General features: G+C 47.6%; 1 protein-coding gene across 1 annotated transcript in view; it reads right to left on the minus strand.

Annotated features, from left to right (window-relative positions):
• Nucleotides 1-1,134: 1,134 nt before the first annotated feature.
• Nucleotides 1,135-20,812, minus strand: part of LOC311315850 (uncharacterized protein) — a gene marked incomplete at both ends in the record, with an annotated part of 48,863 nt that continues 29,185 nt past the window's right edge. Inside the window, 4 exons of the mRNA XM_084446549.1 lie at nucleotides 1,135-1,222; nucleotides 1,380-3,852; nucleotides 3,939-4,739; nucleotides 5,064-5,148. Coding sequence (XP_084302675.1) covers nucleotides 1,135-1,222; nucleotides 1,380-3,852; nucleotides 3,939-4,739; nucleotides 5,064-5,148 — 3,447 coding nt within the window. The remainder of the gene's footprint in view (nucleotides 1,223-1,379; nucleotides 3,853-3,938; nucleotides 4,740-5,063; nucleotides 5,149-20,812) is intronic.

Here is a 20,812-nt window from a genome sequence, read left to right on the forward strand (position 1 = left end):
CAGGGACAGGGACTGCGCGCCTTGGCTCGGCGGCCGCGTCAGGGTTGGCGTCAGGCGCGGGTACATGTCGGACAGGGACGGGGATATATAAGAGCGTAGGGCTCGCAGGTCTCACAGGGTTCTCTGGCAGAGTCACTGGTGGCCTCTGCGAGGGGGGAACCGTGCACAGTTTCAGGGCATTCCGGTGGAGGACTTTCTCCCTCCCACCCCTCTCCGGCTGTACTTTGTACACTACGCCCGTGTTTCCCTTGGCTTCGACGACACGATAGGGCTCGGGGTCCCATACCCCATGTAGCTTTCCCAACCCTCGTCGGCCCCGGTCACGCACCCACACCCGTTCCCCAGCTAACAATGGAGTCGCGTTGGCTCTTTGGTCGTAGCGGCTCTTACTCCGCTCGGCCGCCTTGTCCATCCTACCACGTGCTAGCTCATACGCATATGTCAGCTTCCTGTGATGGTCTCCGACCCAGTCAGTCAGTCCCTTGCTTGGCTGTTCCCGTTCTACCCCTAGCACAACATCTACTGGGAGCCTGAGGTGTCGGCCCTGCAGCAGATAGGATGGCGCGAAGCCGGTGGCACTGTGTACGGTGTTATTGTAGGCCTGTAGGAGTTCGGATAAATACTCTGGCCAGCGGCTCTGTTTCTCGGCCCCCATGGTACGGAGCATGTTAAGGAGTGTTTGGTTCATGCGTTCGACACGCCCATTCCCGGCAGGGTGGTAAGGTGTTGTCCTGCTCTTAGTGACTCCATACATCTCGCATAGCTGCTGCATCAAGTCAGACTCGAAATTGGGGCCCTGGTCTGAATGAAAACGGACGGGGCACCCAAAGTGCCGCACGATCTCAGAATAGATTGCTCGTACAGTGGTCCTGGCTGTCTGATCGCGGGTAGCTACGGCCCATGTGTAACGCGTAAACATATCAGTCATCACTAGTATGTTTTGATAGTAGTCGTTTGGTCGACCGAGTGTTAGAAAGTCAAGAGCGACTACCTCAAGGGGGAAGGTAACGGTTACTGGGTTCAAGGGGGCTCGTGGTTCTACCTTGTCACGTTGCAAACTGCATGTAACACACTCTGCTTGGAATTGGCGCACCTGTGTCTCCATGCCTACCCAGAAGAACCGGCGCCTCAGCGTTAGCAGCGTCCTTCCCGCTCCAGCATGTGCCGCAGACTTGTGGTGTTGTTCCCATACCATCTGACGCCGGGGGCCTGGACACACAACCTGAAACAATTGCTCTGAGGTGTTAGGGTCAGTGAATCGGCGACACAAAACCCCATCCCGTAGGCTGAGCCGCCTGAATTGTTTCAACAACCTTGCTGTCCCAGTGGTGTGTATCTCCTGTTGTCGGCCCGTAGGGCAATGCCCTTGTTCCACATACCTTCTCACAGTGCGGATCTCAGGGTCAGCTACTTGTTCCTGTTCCCAGTCGATGCGGCCTTCTGGGGCGCCATCCTGGTGGGTCACCACAGCTGATGCGGTTACGTCTCTAGGACTGAGTTGCTGTGGGGGGTGTTTAGGTGTGGGGAATCGCGACAAAGCATCCGCATTCACATTTTCTCTGCCAGCACGATATTTCACCTCAAAGTCAAAGGATGCCAGTTGGGCTGCCCAGCGTTGTTCCACTGCACCCAGTTTCGCCGTCTGCAAATGGGCCACAGGATTATTATCGGTGTAAACAACAAACTTGGCACCAGTCAAATAATCTTTGAACTTTTCGGTAACTGCCCACTTTAGTGCGAGGAGTTCAAGCTTGAAGGAGCTATAGTTGGCGTCATTCTGCTCTGTAGGATGCAAACTGCGGCTCGCATAGGCAACCACCCTCTCTTTACCCCCCTGCACTTGGGCGAGTACTGCTCCCAGCCCATGGTGACTGGCGTCTGTGTAGAGGGTAAATGGCTGTGAGAAGTCTGCGTAAGCTAGGATAGGGGCCTCTGTTAGCACTTTCTTTAGAGCATCAAATGCTGTTTGAGCTTCTACTGACCAGGATATGCGATGAGAACCCAGACGCTTGTCATTCGGCACTCCTACCAGGAGTGAGTTTAGGGGGCGTGCAATTTTTGCAAACCCAGGGACGAAACGTCTGTAATATCCGGCCAGGCCGAGGAAGGCCTTGAGTTCCTTAGCAGTGGTAGGGGCTGGCCAATCGACAACAGCAGCTATCTTCTCGGGGTCCGGTTTCACGCCTTCACGGTCGACTACATGCCCCAGGAATTTAACCTGCCGATGGAAGAGTTTGCATTTGTCAGGGCGTAGCTTCAAGCCATGTTTCGAGAGACGCTCAAACACCTCCTCTAAGTGCTTTAAGTGCGTAGCAAAATCGGAGGAGTACACAATAATGTCATCTAAATAGACTAGGAGGGAGTCAGTAATTTGGCCATTTAAGCATTGTTGCATAAGGCGTTGGAAAGTGGCTGGCGCGTTGCAGAGGCCAAATGGCATGCGTTGAAACTCGTACAGACCTACAGGGGTGGTAAAAGCAGTTTTTTCACGGTCCTGCGGGTCTACCTCCACTTGCCAGTATCCGCTGGCCAGGTCCAACGTGGAGAACCATTCTGCGCGGGTCATGGAGGTCAGGGTCTCCTCGATCCTGGGAAGTGGGAAAGCATCTTTGTGTGTAACAGAGTTCAACTTTCTGTAGTCTACACAGAATCTCCAGCTGCCATCTTTCTTCTTTACCATGACTATGGGTGCTGCCCATGGGCTGGAGCTTTCAGTAATGACACCATTTTGCAACATACCTTCCAACAGGGTTCTCATATCCTGGTACAGCAAGGGGGGTAATGGTCGGAAGCGTTCCCGTATGGGCGGTGCCTCGCCTGTAGGGATAGAGTGTTTTACCACATCTGTCCTTCCGAAATCTTCCTCGTGGGCCGCGAAAGCCTTCTCCCATTTGTGCAGCAGGGCAGCCAGTTGTCTCTGCTCATCTTGGGTGAGGTCCGGCCGCTCGGCCAGCTTAAGGACCTGGAATGCTTGATCAGGCTCCTCCCCCATGCATACATCCACTACACTGACCTTGACTGTACCTTCCTCCTCCTGTTCTAGGCAGACATCCTGCACACCATAAACATCCAGGCTATCGACCTGAGTCACTTGACCGAGCTTCTGGTAGCGGTCCAAGGAGACAGGGAAGTCGTGTAGGTTGCGGATCCGGACGGGGACCCGTCCATTCTTGACCACAGCTACAGACCGGGCCACGGAAATGGCGCCTGGCTCAGGGAGTGCTTCTACCAGACCATGATAGTCCCGCCTGCCAGCTGCAGCCCGTCCCCAGACAACCACCTCACTCCGGGCTGGGATAGTCACTCCGTGGCGGTGCGCTGCCCAGACGTAGCCATGGTGTCCATCATCTGTCGTCACTCCAGTCCTACGACACGTCGCAAATGCTGCGTTCCAGGCACTTTGGGACTTGGGGTTTTTACAGAACAACCGGGCTGGCCCTTCCGAATTACGGAACACAGCGTCCCAGCAAGGCTGTATGATGTTCATACCAATAATGAGGGGGTCTGATGCTGATCTGTCCTCTACTACAAAAACCCCTCGCGGACCGATCTGATGGCCCTCGATGTCAAAATCTAGCTGTACATATCCGAGATAGGGGATATGGAGGTTGTTGGCCGCTTTTATTCTGACCATAGCAGGGGGTTCTCTAACTTCGCTTTCTGGGAAGTGTTGGCTCAAAAGGCTATGACTGATGATTGATATTTGGGAACCTGTGTCTAAGAGCCCTTTCAACTTGACTACACCCACTCCCACCTCAACCTGGGGGCACTGCCCAACTAACATAACCGATGGCCCTTGTACCTCCTCCTCTTGTCCTAGCCCCACCGCCCGAGCCTCAGAAGTGGGGGATGCTAGTTTAAATGTGAGGGGGTGTGACTGTCTCCACAGAAGCGGGCCATGTGACCTACTTGGTCACAACGCCTACAGATCGGCCTACCATCTGGTGCCCATTTATTAGATGATGCAGGGACTTCCTGGCGGCGCATAGGCGCGCGGCGCGAAGTGGCGTGGTTAGTCTGCTGAGGTGGGCCTCTTGGCCGGAGCTCTTCTAGGAGGTCACGTGTCCAATCTTTCAGCTGATCCTTTAACTCTGCAAGGATCTCCTGCTTGATTTCTGCTTTCCAGTCGGTTTTCTGTGGGTGAGAGCGCACGTTATTTGTTCCCCCCATGGCTGTACAAGATAGCTCTGGCCACTTACGTCCATGTCCATCCTCGTCCAGGAGGAACGCTTCTCGTTGGAGATCATTGAAGGTTCCGTCAGGGTTCTGGCGTGCATGTCTCCTCATGGCCTGCGCCAGAGGTCCCTCCTCCAGCCCAAGCATGAACTGCTCTTTCATGTGTACGTCAGTGGGTGCTGCGTCTTCATCAAGCCGTTGTAACCGGCTGCGGAGTTCTCTCAACCTGAGGGCATAAGACTTAACAGGTTCATCTGGTCTTTGACGGCACCCATAGAATTGTACTCTGAGCAATGGACCTGAAGACTTTTCAGCATAAATGGCATCTAGAGCAGTAAAAATCTTTGCTGCAGTGTTACGCTCATCTGCAGTTAGGATGTTAATCTGTCTTTTGGCCTCTCCAGTCAGTGCTCCCATAATCATACTAACTTTCTGAGTCTCTGTTTGTCCCTCGATTCCAACCAGCCCTTTTAGCTGCTCTTTCCAATCTTCGTATTTCCATACCTCTGAATTTTTCCAATCTGTTTGGTCTATTCCTCCGAATTTTGGCACCCATGGTGCACCTGGGAATACAGGCATCATCATCATGTTCAGAATTCACAATGTTACAAATCTGTACTCTGTTCAAAGCCTGAGTCCTGCCAACAACTGCCAAAAAAGGATGTCCCAAGGTGGACTATCCAAAGGTGGTTCCGACAACGCCAGCTAAATACTTTCTGGGAGTATTAGCACTCCACTATTACCAGGCTTTATAGTTCTTTATCTCAGGGTTGAACAGAGTATGCAGATTCTGAAACAGTTGCAAAGTATGAACAGAGTTAAGTTTTATTCTTATTTTACAATACTGTAGGACTGTGCACAAGGAGGTTTTCACCGCCCAGGGTGACTTGGATCGATGGTCTTAGGGGATTTCTCCCGACGGCCTCCTGGACCGGGAGAGCTGGTTGGTGGAGCTCCACCCTGCCACGTATACTGCGGATTGGAAACAAGTGTCAGTTCTCACACGAAAAAAGGGGACCACTGAGTCCTTTAACCACTAGGGGGTGTCCACGGCAAACCAACACTACAAAACTATCACAGCAACTACGGCAATCCAATTGAGAGGGCAGGGTCTTCCAGGAGTGTTCGGTTAATCCACAAAATTATCCAATATCCACTTGGTAAACAGATAGCCGGGCCAGCCAGGCGGCAATTAAAAAGTCAAAGATTTAAGTCAATGGCTGGCTGTATGGTACACTTATTCGCACAAAATATAAAATAATAGGCCCAGTCAATGTCCATGTAGGCTATTACTAAAATGCCAGGGCTGTTTCTAAATGTCTCTTATAAAATACTAAAATAGCAAGGCGGTTCTTAATGTCCATACGAATAATTAAACAGGTCAGAGCACAGTAGCCTACTTAACTTCGGAGAGGATGTCGGGACACCGACACTCCACTGTAGTATGACGCGCTCCCCAGCACAGGTTGGTTCAGGATCGGGGCGTAGTCAGGCCGGCCGCTGATCGGGGTAGGCTATCCAGCGAGCAGCACTCTCTCGCTCCGGTTCCCTGACGGCTCACGTCTGCAGCAACTCCCTCTGGTCCACCGCTCTCACAGGTCCCGCTGATCGCCGCAGTCTTCCTCGGCTCCGGCGCTGTAGCTGGTGACTAGGTAACGTTAGCTGACAGTCAATTCACGTGCGCGTTTCTCTTTCGCCGCCGTAGCACCGGGATAGTCCTCCAGGCAAGCACACGCTCCGATTTCCGTCCCCCACACAACCCCCGTTCTGCCGGGGCAGTGTGCTCTTTATAGCAGGCTGTGAGACACAGGTGTTCCCGGTTCAGTCCTGATTGTCCTCTCACTCACCGACGATGGTTGCCGCCCCCTTTGCCCAGCTCTAATCATCAGGGTTGGGAGTAAACAAACGGTCACAGCACAGCGAAAAACACATCCAGGTAGTACAAAAATGGACCTCGTCACATAATAATAGAGCAAATTATCAAATTGCAGTACTATACCGTTGGTGGTGGAGGCGAAAAGACCAAAGAGGAACATCACAGAACAAGACAAGACCAAAGAGGAACATCACAGAACAAGACAAGACCAAAGAGGAACATCACAGAACAAGACAGGACCAAAGAGGAACATCACAGAACAAGACAAGACCAAAGAGGAACATCACAGAACAAAACAAGACCAGAAAAAGAAGCCAAGCCAGGAGACAAACTAGAGTTAATACTGGATTGTCTTTTACTAGCTGGCGGGAGCTTCACAGTGAAAGGCTACAAGACTGACGCAGAGCTGCCTCTTTGCTGTTGAACTTGTACTGTAAGTACTGTACTAGTGTTAGCTAGCCTAATATTAGCTGGCTTGCTATGTCTTATGTTGAAATTGCTTGATGTTTGGCTGTGAATGTATGAGGATGGATGTAATCTAGCTATCTTGGGGCCCCATGTTCCCTAGCTAAGCTGCTCACTGGTAGTGTAGTCACTTTTTAGACTGAACGAGTTAGCGAGCTGACGAAGTGTAATGAAAGGCTATGAGTCAGACGCCGACCTGGCCTCTTTTGTAATGTAGCTATCCTAATGTTAGCAGGCTAGCTATCTGTTAGGTTAGAATTGCTTGATGTTTGGCTGTGTTAGCTGTGAATGTATGAGGATGCGTTCTCGCTGGCCTCTTTTATAATGTCCGTTAGCCTAAGCTGGCTAGCTACCCCTTACGTTGTTAGAAGTGTTTGATGTTTGGCGCGCGCGTCTGTGTAATGTTGCAAGTTGGGCCAACGAGGCCGTCAGTGGACCAACATAGTTGTGGCAATCACATACATTATATCTGGGAATATAGTTAATAAAGTTAGTAGGCCCTTTGAATCCAGCTATCAACTGTTCTCTGTTGTCTCGTGGGTGTTTGGGGACCCAGGCGTGCAGCTGTACTGAACGCTCATAGTATTTACCATGTTACCACAGTCAAAGGTGAACCTGTAGGGGCGCCACATTGCAAAAATACCACATCCCTACGTTGGGCTGCTTTAATGCACATTTCATTAAAATAGCACAACATGTGATGTACCTTCGACATGTACAGTTCCACTATCATTTTGAATACATTTATGTTGGCCCATCTATTTAAAATGGCATTGGGCTTGGGCGGCTGGTATTGGTAATTCAAAATGGCTCTCTAAATAACCCATGTATCATCACAGCTACTGTATGTGGATGTATGTGTCAAACTGCAACTGTAACATGGTGGAAAGTAAGAGAGGAGTTAAAGTGAGCACAGTAGCAGTTTCTCCTTCCTATTGATTTGCTGATGTTTTATCTCAATATGTCATGGTCACCAAGTTTCCAGATTGGAATTTCTGGAATGCAGCTAAACCCAGAGAGTCTTACAAACAGAAATACAATAAATGCCTCAATACTTTTGTCAACATTTCTAACAACAAGGTTACCTGTAGATTACCGTTTACCTGTAGGCGTATTCCATTTTGTTTTGTTCACTGATTGACCGTCGGTATGTTATTGTTAAAAATAAAAGGTATTTTCAATAATTGTTTTTCAGTGTGCTTTGTTCCAGCTATGTAGATCACTAGACGCCAGTGGAAGCTCTGTAAGGGGCCTCTGTGTGTCTGTGCCACATGGCTGGAGCTTCCAAACCACTACCTGCTAAGCATCTGACTTCCTGCCAAGACGCCAGGTGCTTTTGACTCTCTAGTAAGTCCATCTACAGTACAAATCTCTCATGAAATAAAGTATATTTACCAATACTTCTCAGGGTGATATGTAAGGGATAACGTATGGCCAGCCGTTCATTATCGAAAAAGAAGAGCCTGGCAATGCGTTCGGTTTTGTGATGCACTGAAGGGTTCCCCTTTTTCGATAAAGACCGTCTGGCCATACGTTATCCCATGTTTTGGGTGTAGACTCTGAAAATGTTGCGCATAGTATTTGTGTGTGTGAATGCATTAGTATGACCTGCAGTAAGATCCCGTTCCAGGATCTGTCGGGTTTGAAAATGCTCACAATTCCCTTGACATTCAACAAATGGTTTTGGGTAAAAATTGTTGATTGCGATTCTCATCTGGGGAGAATTTCAAGTTGCCCATAGCAGCGATGAATATTTCTCATTGTAGAACCTACAGTTGTCCAATCAGAATCGAGTATTTAAGCCGTGTAATAATTTATTTTTAAATTTACATTTTAAACTAAAGCAGTACATTAGTACGGTTGTAGCTTTGTAGCATAGCATTGAGCACCTCCAACCTGTCTTTAGGCCAGGTGCAGGATAAAAGAACATGCAAATCTCAGAGGAAATGGATATACGCACACTGCGTTACAGCTTCCAATACTCTTTGAACTCACAGCGTTTCAACCCAACAGCGTCTTCATCAGGCCACCTGGTAAGTACTGCGGACTGTAAAATAGTGTTCCATACGGTACTTTTTCAACGGCCGGTGAGGTAGTCAGACCGCCAGTGGGTTACAGGGGATAAAACGCCACTGTGGTCTCAGTAGGAAGCTGGAGAGAGACCCGGCATGTCCTGAAACCCCCCAAATCCAGGTCAATTACTCCTTCACATGTGGGCCCAGGACGTCTTCTGGGAATGGTGAATAAATTACCTCAGGAGCTCTTAGGTAGAGGGGCTTGGGGAGGGGGATGGGCAGAGTGGTCAGAAAGGTTAATTCTTAAGTAAGTACAGGCATCACATGAGAATGGCAGTCTTCAAATGAACACACACACACAGGTGTAGAGACTCTCACATGCATGCACACACACACACAAACACACACGTGCACACGCACGCACATACACACACAGGTGCGTACACTCTCGCACGCACGCACACGCGCACACACATACACAGCCCACTACCATCCCTTTCTCCACCATTAGCGGTCTTTGTCTGACATGCAGGCTGTATCTAGTGAGTTATAGCCACCGCAGAGGAGGAAATTAAACACAAACAAACAATCCCAGAAGACCCTAGAGGATAGGGATGTAGAATTCTTATGACTCACGCCAGGGGAGGAGAAAATCAAGTGCTACAGGCAGTGCAAAGTGGCCAATTTAAGTTCTTGTGACCCATCCAATCAAGGTGTAGGTATTTCTGGAAAGGAGGCTGCTAATAGGACCACTTTTTCTTTTTTCTTCTTAACAGGGAAGCACTGGAGTGGCCCTTGAATCCCTCCATAGCAGTAATAACAATATTCCCTGGAAAAAATAGGGACATGTGTTTGAAATACAATTTCATTCTCTCCTCATCAAAACAGGTTACTTAATCCCCCCCCCAAGGGCCCCCCCACCCTACTGTTCCAGGGGCTCCAGACCAACCCTAGGCTGTGACTGACGTGTAAAAATATTGGACAAGTTGCAATTTGGTTTGGGGTCCGAGTGCTGTGGAGACAGGGGCTGATTTCTCCAGGGTCGTGCCATCGATTAGAGGCAGCCAGCCCTGCAGGGCCAGCCGTGATGCAGGTGGCACGCTGACCCAAATCAAACGGGAAGGACAGACGAGCAGAGGCCAAATCAATCCCGGAGCTTATTTACAAAACAATTATCATCATTACGTCGGTGGGTCCCTAATCTGCGGTCGTTAAGCCGGCGCGAGACTGAGGCTGAGCGACCGACCGACCTTATCACCGCTCCCAGAATGCACCGCTGCCGTGCCTGTCGGACGTTTACGATTTCTGATCGGTGACGCGGGAAGGTATCGGTATGGGAAATGAAGGTGCGGGATCATGCGACGCTCTCGATCGGAGTTCCATCCTCACATAATCAGCCATTGTTTGGCCTGACAACACATTACATTAGAATCATTTAGCAGACGCTTTTATCCGACACGACTCACAATAACTGCATTTAACGTAGGACGTCGGTGTACTACAACTCACCAGAACTCACAAGTGCATCTCCTTTCTAAAAGAAGTGACTACGAGCATAATCTAGTGCTAAAGGCAAAGTGCAAGAGTGGCAAACTAAAAGAGCGATAGGTGCTCAAGAGGGAGGAACCGAGGCTGGTTCCGTTAATGATGGCGGTCCTCAGAACCCTCCTTTTGTGACCAATGTTCTGGTAGAGCTGCATGTCGAGCAACAGCTAATGTGTACTACCCAGATAGCAAGCGGATCTGGGCCATATATGGGCCGGAACTAAACCACAAGGGCCAGATCTGGCCTGTATATGGCCCAGATCCGCTTGCTATCTGGGTAGTAATTGTGAAGAGTTAAAACATATCAGACATCAAGCCAAGAGTTTTATCTCATAATGAAATCATTATGAACAGTATTGATTGGGATTATTTATTATAGCTACAGTATAGCATGCGCATGTGTAAATAGGTTGGAAACTATGATAAATGTGCTTTTCCACGATGGAAAGCACACAGTGTAATCTTCCCAGTCTCAGTATGCTCTCATGTGAGATGTATCACAATCTGAATATGTTTACGTTTTGCTTGAACATAAGCATGGCCCTGGCGCTTGTTTACACCGCTCCCATGGAGGACTATGTGCTAGTCATGCCAAACACCTACAAATATTTGGATTGTGATTCATTTCACAGGAGAGCACTCTGAGACTGGTAAGATTACACACTGTGCTTCCTGTCTTGGAAAAACACATTTATCATAGTTTTTTCCAACACATTTACATATGCCCCATTGACTTCCATTGTGGCCCAATAAAAGCCTGCATAAAATCTGCAGCTAGCTCAATACTGGAACGATCAGTGAAATTATGGTCTTTATGTTTCAGGTTCATGGTAGACAGGCCAAAAAATGTGGCCTAAATGTCAAAAATAGCACACTACCCCTTTAAATAGCCACACTGATTAAATCCGATCGCTCGAGTGAAAGGAGAGTGAAAAGACTGGCTTCATGTTTGTGTGTGTGTGTGTGTGTGTCTGTGTGTGTGTGTGTGTGTGTGTGTGTGTGTGTCCGTGGTGCATCTCATCCGCTCATTCATCTCTAGGAAAGCCAATCGGAAAAGGATACTACGCTAATTATTATCAGTGACTTGATTTTGATCTTAAAATGGACAAACAAGCCTCTCTGTTGGTAGAGTGAAGCCACCAGTTTTTAGAATTTGAATTGTGACCAGTCACATCATGAATTCTAAAGGCCATCCGGTTGATAGTGACAGACAATCAGACATGTAACAGCCTTATGATGTCCATAAATCCAACATGGTTCAGACACGCAAGGTAACACAGAGTGCAAATCAGTGTAATGGCATGCCATGCCGGCTCGACAGACCCCCAGACCCCCCCCCCCCCCCGCCATCCACACCAGCCTCCCTCCCCATGCTCCCCAGCTGACATCTCCAAGGAGGGGACGCTCGCAGGGCCCAGGTGGGTTTGAGGGTCAGGCTGAGTTCAATATCCCCTCCGCCACCCCCCGCCCCCAGCACAATCCTTTCAGGGACTGGCTGTAAAAGGCTGTGTGTGTGTGTGTGTGTGTGTGTGTGTGTGTGTGTGTGTGTGTGTGTGTGTGTGTGTGTGTGGTTGGGGGGTGGGAACGGACATGAATTAGAGGTGGAGGTTTTGCCTTAGCCACCTATTTAACATCCGGCCCAACTAGCTACCAAGGACTAGCAAGGTTCTGCTTCTTCAGTACGGTTTGCTTAACCTTGCATGTGATTGAGAATGCATTTTCCATGACCAAATGTAAACAACCCGTAAATGCTGCTGCCAATATCACCACTGAACCACACCCACCAATGTCTTTAATAACCCACCCCCCTAAGAAAGCATCCACTGGCTCACTTCAACCTCTCAATACCACTAAACCTTAATTTACTCACTCACCTTAATCTTAAAATAATACACTGCTTCCATAAATGCACGTCCTCTTCTGTTGCCAAATATTTTAACATTTTTTCCCCATATACTCGATGTAAATTCAACAGGACGAGGACTGATTCAAGTCTGACCCATAGTTACATTAGTATTCCGAGGAGAGTGTGATCAGCGGCATGAAATACATCACCGTCACCAGAAGACCCCTCCTCCTCAGCCCACGTGCTGCTCTGGGGAAAGCATGTTCCTCTGTTTCACATGCCACTCGTCATGCATGTCCTCTGGAGCACGCGCAAACACACTCAAACTCACGCATAAACACACACACACACACACACACACACACATAAACACACACACACACATACACACACACAGGCGCACACACTGTCGGTCGGTCCGAATCGCATGAAACGGTACGTCAGGGTCACGGAGCAATTGCATTATGGGATATTTGTAAAGTGGGGTAGATGGTAGTGGTGTGTGTGTGTGTGCGTGCGTGCATGTGTGTGTGCACGTAAGTGTGTGTCAGTTCTCACCTCAGACAGGCAGGCTGGCAGTTTCAATGCCCTTGACTAACCTTGAAGCTTTTATGGTGCATTTATGGCAGGGTATAAATAATGGTGATAGGTTCCTCAAAAATGCTGCTCTGTTTTACAGTTTGGGAGCAGATTGACAAAGCAAATGTGTGGGCCTATAACAAAGCTTATTACAAATACGGCCATGAATACATAAACACTGAAATCCAATACGGCGCCACAATAATGATACCGTGTCTGCGCAGTTTTACACCAGTCAAAATGCAGAAATAATGAGCAAGGATATTCTCAATGGATACATTAAAATGAATAACACTTGTGTGAAACATAAACACTGATACATTGCCGTTGTGTTTCCGGGTGACAAAAAAAATCACGCAAATTATCATATTTACTACTTTCCTTCCCTATGAGAGAGAGATCACCATCTTTATTTCATTTTGCAGGTAGGCACGAACAAAGGTGGTGGAGAAAGATGCGTAATGACTTCCATCGAGACCGATTCCTCCTTGAGACAGCTCTCGTTCTCCACAGGAATCCATAACAAGGCAACTTCGAACCATCTCGCTTTCCACAGCGTCAACATCTCGGCCCAAACCGCTGCGTACAACACCGCGTCTGCTATTCGCCGTATGCCGTGGCCTCATTTATTCATGTATTTGCCTGCTTACAAAAACTTGCCTGGCAGCATTTCCGCCTCTTTCTCCCGGTAATGAAGAGTGAACACCTTTCAGTCAAGCGGGGGACTAGACGAGGAATAAATCACCGATTCTACTAATGTGGGAATGTTCATTTTATATCTCTTTATTTGTATGTTGTTGTGTTGCGGGTGTGTGAGAGAGAGAGATGTAGATTCAGGTTTACGGCTGTTTTGTAGATACTGTAGTTCTTTCCCGGCTGACTCAACAGAGGTAGATACTAAGTGGACAACCAAGCTCGTTCTGCACAGCTGTGTGGGGTTGGTCTGTATGATAAATCACGGTTGATGTGTGGAAGAGGAGGGGGCCGGCGGGGCCAGAGGGGAGTGGAGGTGGGGGGGGAGCCAGGTGTGGAACACAGAACGCCATGAGGACACCGCTGTCATCCAATGGAATAACAGGGACCGGTATGTTCTGTTACATCTAATCAATAATCAGTCCAATCACCTCCCGTTTGAAGTGACCATCAGGAATGATTCATGTTGTGATAAGATTGATGTACAGCATTAATAAACAAATGTAAACATGTAACATGTGGAATTATGGGATATAATCCAGACAAACTGCACACAACATGGCAGTTCTGACTGCAGTGCCTTCACTGGCTATAGAGACAGTCCTGCAGGGCTGAACAGTGCTACCTCAGACTGGATATCTGCTGCTAACACTAGTGGGCACTCGTAGTCCACAGTCACACACGCTGAGCAGACGAGGCTGTGTGTGTGTGTGTGTGTGTGTGTGTGTGTGTGTGCTGCTCTTCTCCTCTTCATACTCTCTCTCCCTCCATCCCCTCGTGTCTCGCTCCTGCATATCTCCCCTCCTCTCCTCTTCCCTACCCTCTTCTTTTCTCGTCTCCTCTCCCCTACCCTCCTCTCCTCTTCCCTACCCTCCTCTTTTCTCGTCTCCTCTCCCCTACCCTCCTCTCTCCTCCCCTCTCCTTCTTATACTCTCCTCTCCTTCTTATCCTCCCCTCCCCTCCCCTCTCGTCTCCTCCCCTCCCCTCCACTTCTTATCCTCTCCCCTCTCCTCTCCCCTCTCCTCTCCTCTCCTTCTCATCCTCTCAACGCAGTGCAGAGCCCTGAATCCAGCCAGGACCGCAGCCAAGGCCCCAAACAACGGCCCGTACAACCAATCAGCAACAAGGCAACATGTCACCCAACCAATCAGCAACAAGGCAACATGTCACCCAAGGTTTCAGCAACAAGGCAACATGTCACCCAGCTGTGGAGAATGGATACGGGATTGTACTTATATTCATGTCATGAGTTCAGAGTAAGCCTATTTCACTTGGCTGGTTTGAACTGAGTGGCATTTAAGTGACGATGGGGATGTCAAGGACTACTGGTGAACAATTAAAAAGCATGGAGTATTTCTGAGCAGATGAGAAGAGAGTAGATACTGGTTTCAACACATAGGCAGAGCTAAAGATATCTGGAAAGAGGTGGGGAGAGAGGATCAGTGGGCGATTGGGGTGTGTGTGTGTGTGAGAGAGAGAGAGAGAGAGAGAGAGAGAGAGAGAGAGAGAGAGAGAGATTCAGTCAGTAGTATTCGGAGGCCTCATCCCTTTGGTCATTTTGCTGACAAAAATTCACAAATTCAATGCTTTGCGAACTGAGGCAGTAAAATGAAACATATCTGCCGGTGCCGTGCAAAAACATGGCAAAGAAGCCCGATATATTTGCAGATACTTCTTCATAAACTGTGAAATCCATGGAAATACTTAGTTTAATGTAAATGAAAACGAAACATTGTAACGTTATAACACGCATTTCAGAAAATAAATCGTCATTCACGATGTCAAGTGCATTTCATTGTTAGCCTAACTTAACAGCATTTTGAAGGCTCAGTAAGTTACTTGTAGGCTACAGTGCAATGCTGAATCTAATCTAATCAATAGAACTTTGTGTAAACAACGATTTTTGAATGACAGTTGATTCCATGTCAGGAGATGTGTAAACATGCTTCATGACTGTACAATTGATTACTCTGTCTTGTTCTGTCCTGAAACTTGGTCAGATGTGTCACTGTGTCATACTGTAACAACCCAGGGACTCCACAGAAAATCAGGCAACTAATACAATTCCCATTGAAGACGTAGCGAGCGGTGTCCCATTTCTGAGGTAAAGTTAGAAAATTCTCCGTTCTGAAGGGCCACTACCCAGTCGAGGGCACTCCAAAACTAGGGGCTAGGGCTAAGGGGGAGTATTGGGATTGGGCCTAAAGACAAAACGAAAGTTTGACACTCCCCTTTACAGACCATCTGTATAAATCTTTACCTTTTTTATAGACCCATCATCAACAATAACAGCATATGGCCTGAGTATAAAATTCGAACTGACACATTTATTGTGATTGAGTATTTGATGTCATCACTCCCAGCCAACCTGCTGTTCTGTGCAACCGGAGATTTGCGGCAAATCACCGGTAACAAATGAGGCGCCGCCTTCTGTGTGCGCACCCGTGCGGGTCTTGATCTCCCTGCGTGTGTGTGTGTGTGTGTGTGTGTGTGTGTGTGTGAGGTGGAGAAATCTCCCTACTTGTCTAACTGTATGTAGTGCAGCCTACTGTAGTGCTGTCATTGGCAATTTACATTTAGACTCTGGAGGGAATGTCTGCCTGCATTTCTGCGGTGTCTGTCACTGACAGTGGCATAGCTCTCCTCTATGAAGACGCCTTATACGTGTCGTACCCCAAGGAACATTCCAGAATAACAGGGCTGCTTCAGCAGCAGTCTCTGTGCGGAATCATCTGAATACAAGCTGTAGTAGGACCTAACCACAAAGAGAAAGAGAGAGAGAGAGAGAGAGAGAGAGAGGGGAGGTGTAAGGTGGTGTGTGTGTGTGGGGGCGGTCTGTGAATTAGAGGAATCTTTTACGCGACAGGCTGATCCAGCCCCCAGGTGAAGTGTCATCTCATTCTCACGGTGTCTGCCGTGCTTTCAGATTCAGAGTCCCTTTATTCGTCACATGTAATGTGCGACGTACAGTCACACTGAAACGCTGCCGTCGGCGCCGAGATTATGCTACGGATCAACACCAATACTCAATTCCAAATTCACAATTTTAAAAAATTAACACCAAAAACACTAACATTAAGCTGGGATGGGGTAGATAAAGGTCTGGATGAATTATGTACAGTACATGCTATATATGAATATGAATACATAAATAAATAAATAGCCTAGGGGCGTTCATGGGTGAGTTATGTACATGCTATAGCTACATAGCTACAGCTACACCTATAGCTATATAACAAATAACAAATAAGTGGTGGTAGTGGGGGGGGGGGGGGGGGGGTGTTAGATATAGTCAAGAGCCGGACGGCTCGCAGGAAGCAGCTCTTCCTCAGCCTCTTCCAACAGGGTGTTGTTGTTTTTTTCGTTTCGTGTTTTTCGGTCGATGGCTGCCTCAGATGGCGACTACGAGGTCAAGTCGCGGCCCGGGAACTCACAACGTCTGTCGAACTGTGGGTTCAGGGGTTCACGACCCTTAACCCCTTCAACGCCGGAGAGGGCACCGTAGACTCTACATCTGGATCAGAGCTCTCTTTCTTCACTGTGTGTGGTTCCCCGAGTCGGCCCCAGATAGCAAGCGGATCTGGGCCGTATACAGACCGGATCTGGGCCGTATACAGGCCAGATCTGGCCCTTGTGGCTTAGTTCCGGCCCATATATGGCCCAGAATCATTACACATCCGCTTGCTATCTGGGAGAGGTCATTGCTATACAGACAGTACACATTCATCCCATTATGCGCCATGCCTGTAGAATTACAGGCTGATGACGTTGATGACGACAATGACCACACAAAAAAAGAGAAAAGACTGTGTCTGTGAATGGACCTTGCATCCCCCTAAATAGACAAACCCCTTCAAGCTCTCGAGCGAGTTCTTTCATCCTGCTCCATCATTTGTTGAGCACTTGTATCTTCCGGTCCTCCACACATCCCGTTTCCCTGAGCAGTGCATGGGGTCAGGGTGATCTCAATGATGATGATGATGATGATGATGATGATCAAGTGTTTTGCCTCTTTGTACAGCTGCTCTTGGTACAAAAACATAAGTCTACCATTACAAATCAACTGTCTTGTCCTGGGATGCGATCGATAGCGTTCCTCTGAGAGCATTGCTACTGTTGTAGGACTGAGAAGCAGGGATCTCATTAGGCTAAAGCAGAGTTATGTGTTTCCCCCCACTGCTCACAAACAATCTAGCAGTGCAGAAAGCTACCCAGATAGCAAGCGGATCTGGGCCATATACAGGCCAGATCTGGCCCTTGTGGCTTAGTTCTGGCCCATATATGGCCCAGAATCATTAGAAATCCGCTTGCTATCTGGGAAGGGCTGGGATATTGTTGAGGTTGGGAGAAAGTGTGTGTGTGTGTGTGTGTGTGTGTGTGTGTGTGTGTGTGTGCGCGTGCGTGCCGATGTATCATACAAGTTCCAGGAGTTACTTCAGCACTTTAACACATCTGCCTATGAACAGTATCTAACCTATTAAGATGAGACGCGGTCATTATTTTAGTACAATCACTCACTGTTCCACATATCAAGCCACACGGCAAGTAGTAGTACATTGGCTCTTCCTATGTTAAATGCAATTATTGTTAGTCGCTTTGGATAAAAGCGTCTGCTAAATGACTGTAATGTAATGTAATGTAATATCAACAGAGTGCACAGTCGAATTACTGCTCCACCAACACAATATCATGTCACTCCATCCTTACGATGACACATTATATATTTGTGGGATTGTCTTTGAATACGCTACACATAAGAAAGGAATCTGTTTAAGTCCATAGCAGATTAACACAACATAATTCTCTACTACACAACTACTTGGGTTAGGGTTAAGGTAAGGCATGCAAGTCCAACTAGTTAGAGTTAGTGGTACGAAAAGCACTCAACAGGGTTGATTTCACACCTGGGACACGCTGGTACTAGTTTCAAGTACAGTGCGTTTGCTTCCTCCCCCCAACCGACCATCTTGCACCCCAGATAGCAAGCGGATCTGGGTCATATACAGGCCAGATCTGGCCCTTGTGGCTTAGTTCCGGCCCATATATGGTCCAGAATCATTACACATCCGCTTGCTATCTGGGACACCAACACTTATTCCGTGTCACAAATATGTTTTAGTGCATTACCACATTGCCTCTGGTAATCTGACATAATCTCTAAATTTGCCAAACATGGATATGATGATGTACAACCACACATGCTGGCCCGCGTGTTCTCCATCTTATCCAATCAGTCTGCTTACTTGTCAGAGTCAGGAAGTGTATTGGCTGCCCTTCTCAACTTTACCTTGGATGACGAGAGAGATATATTTCAATTCCTCAGCTGTGCAGACAATTGAAAGGCTCATTTATTTTCTCTGACAACAAGATGTATCTGTTGCAGTAGAGGCCAAAACTGGGTATTGGAAATATAGCTGTATCTCACCATTTCAGCCTTGTCACACACATAGACTGTACACCTGGCTTCTGTCCGTCTCTTACAGTACACGCTGAACATTGTTTTGTTGTTGTTTTCTTACCAACAAACATATATGCCAATGAACGTACTTTATGAAAATGGTCTATTAAGCCAGGTGATAACCTCCATCAGTGGTGACCTTCATTGACCAATGGGGATCCTGGAATCTGGAACCTCTTTAGACCTCTCTCTAATGTAATGTTGATGATGTTATAAAACTGAACTGTGACCCAGGAAGTGAAAACAGCTGACCTAACTTGGGGCGAGACACAACATGCTGCCCAGGACAGGACCAGAAGGATGCAGACAGTCACAGCCTTATGTTCCTCAAGGAACAAAGATGATTGATTGATTGATTGATTGATTGATTGATTGATTGATTGATTGATTAAGTAAGTAAGTAAGTAAGTAAGTAAGTAAGTAAGAAAGTAAGGAAGTAAGTAAGTAAGTAAGTAAGTAAATAAGTAAGTAAGTAAGTAAGTAAGTAAGTACGTAATGTATTCTGCTTGTATATTTGATTTGATTTGATTCACTTTATTTATCCCGAAGGAAATTAAAATGCCACGTAGCTCATAAAACAGCCATAAAAACAACACAAGACAACAATACACATATAGAAACATACAAGATTATTGTATAACACCACCCAGCAGAAACAGAGGTCCACTGCTGAGCTGTATGCTGGAAAGCCCAGATCCATCTGCCTCAAAAGTATTTATACTCTCAGACAAGCTCACTGCTCACAAATCAGGACAATTGGCACCAACAGCCAGAGGTCTGCACAAAGGACATGGCTAACACAGTTGCACACACACACCCACACCCACACCCACACACACACGCACACGCGCAGGCACACACACACACACACACACACACACACACACACACACACACACCCACACACACACCCACACACACCCACACACACCCACACACACACACACACACACACACACACACACACACACACACACACACACACACACACACACACACACAGCTGTAGGGGCGGCTGTAGCTCAGGAGGCAGAGTGGGTCGTCCAATGATCGTAGAGTCGGTGGTTCAAATCCCGGCGCCTCCTATCTGAATGTCGAAGTGTCATTGGGCAAGACACTGAACCCTAAATTGCTCCCAATGAGCAGGCTAGCATCTTGCATGGCAGTCGCCGCCATTGGTGTGTGTGTGTGTGTGTGTGTGTGTCAATGGGTGAATGAGAGGCCTTCATTGTAAAGCACTTTGGATAAAAGTACTACAAGTGCAGTCCATTTAGCATTTAGCATTACACACAGACACACCCAATTGAAATGGATGATTCAGTTGTAAACAGGGGTGAGCAAACAGGGATGAGAGCAAACAGTGAGAAAACAGGGATGCAAGACAACAGTGAAATGGAGTCTACAGTACAGGGAGCAAGGAAGAGTTCCTGTTCACCTGTTTCTAATAGCCTTCCCTTGAGTTAATGAATTAGCGTAACTATTCGCAGTCGGCAATAACAATATGAATATTCACATATTACAAGTGTCTAACGGCCACGTACGGTTAGATGGACTGAAGACCTAAGAAGTGATTTGAGTTCAGTGTTGCCTGGCGCCCCTGATTGGAGACCAAGGTCATTAAGGGATCGTTTTGGAACCAATATCAGTGGGCTTCCAACTTGTTCCTTCGGTGAATGGATCAATCTCACTCAAATCGCATTCTCGCTACACATTGAGTGGAACAAATTGTGCACATTACCGGTGGCAGAAGAAAACCCGTCTGCCTCAGCCCATCTTTGGTGAACCACATGGTTATTTGAACATTGGCGGCATTGGCGTCGTGCATCATCCATTCATTGGTTCATTTGTAGGAAACGAGAGAATGTAACAGGCGAGTGCAACTCTTAGAAAACCACATTTTACCCAGAATGTTGTGGACCCGTTGGAAAAATAGTCCCTTTTAACAAGGTAAACACGCCATGTTCTCTCATAACATCCAGCTACCAATAACAGCTGCATTGGGCCTCTAGTCTCTAGCAGACAGGAGACTGCAAGGCAGTCTGGCAGTATTGTGTATGATTTTAATGAAAACAAAATCTATGCCCATGCTTTGATTGGTTGTCAGCACTGCTCAGTAAGCTACACTCTGAGTCCATCCAAACCTCCTCCTATTGATCCAG

Source organism: Borostomias antarcticus (genome assembly GCF_949987555.1).
Source record: "Borostomias antarcticus genome assembly, chromosome: 12".
NCBI classification, from domain to species: domain Eukaryota; kingdom Metazoa; phylum Chordata; class Actinopteri; order Stomiiformes; family Stomiidae; genus Borostomias; species Borostomias antarcticus.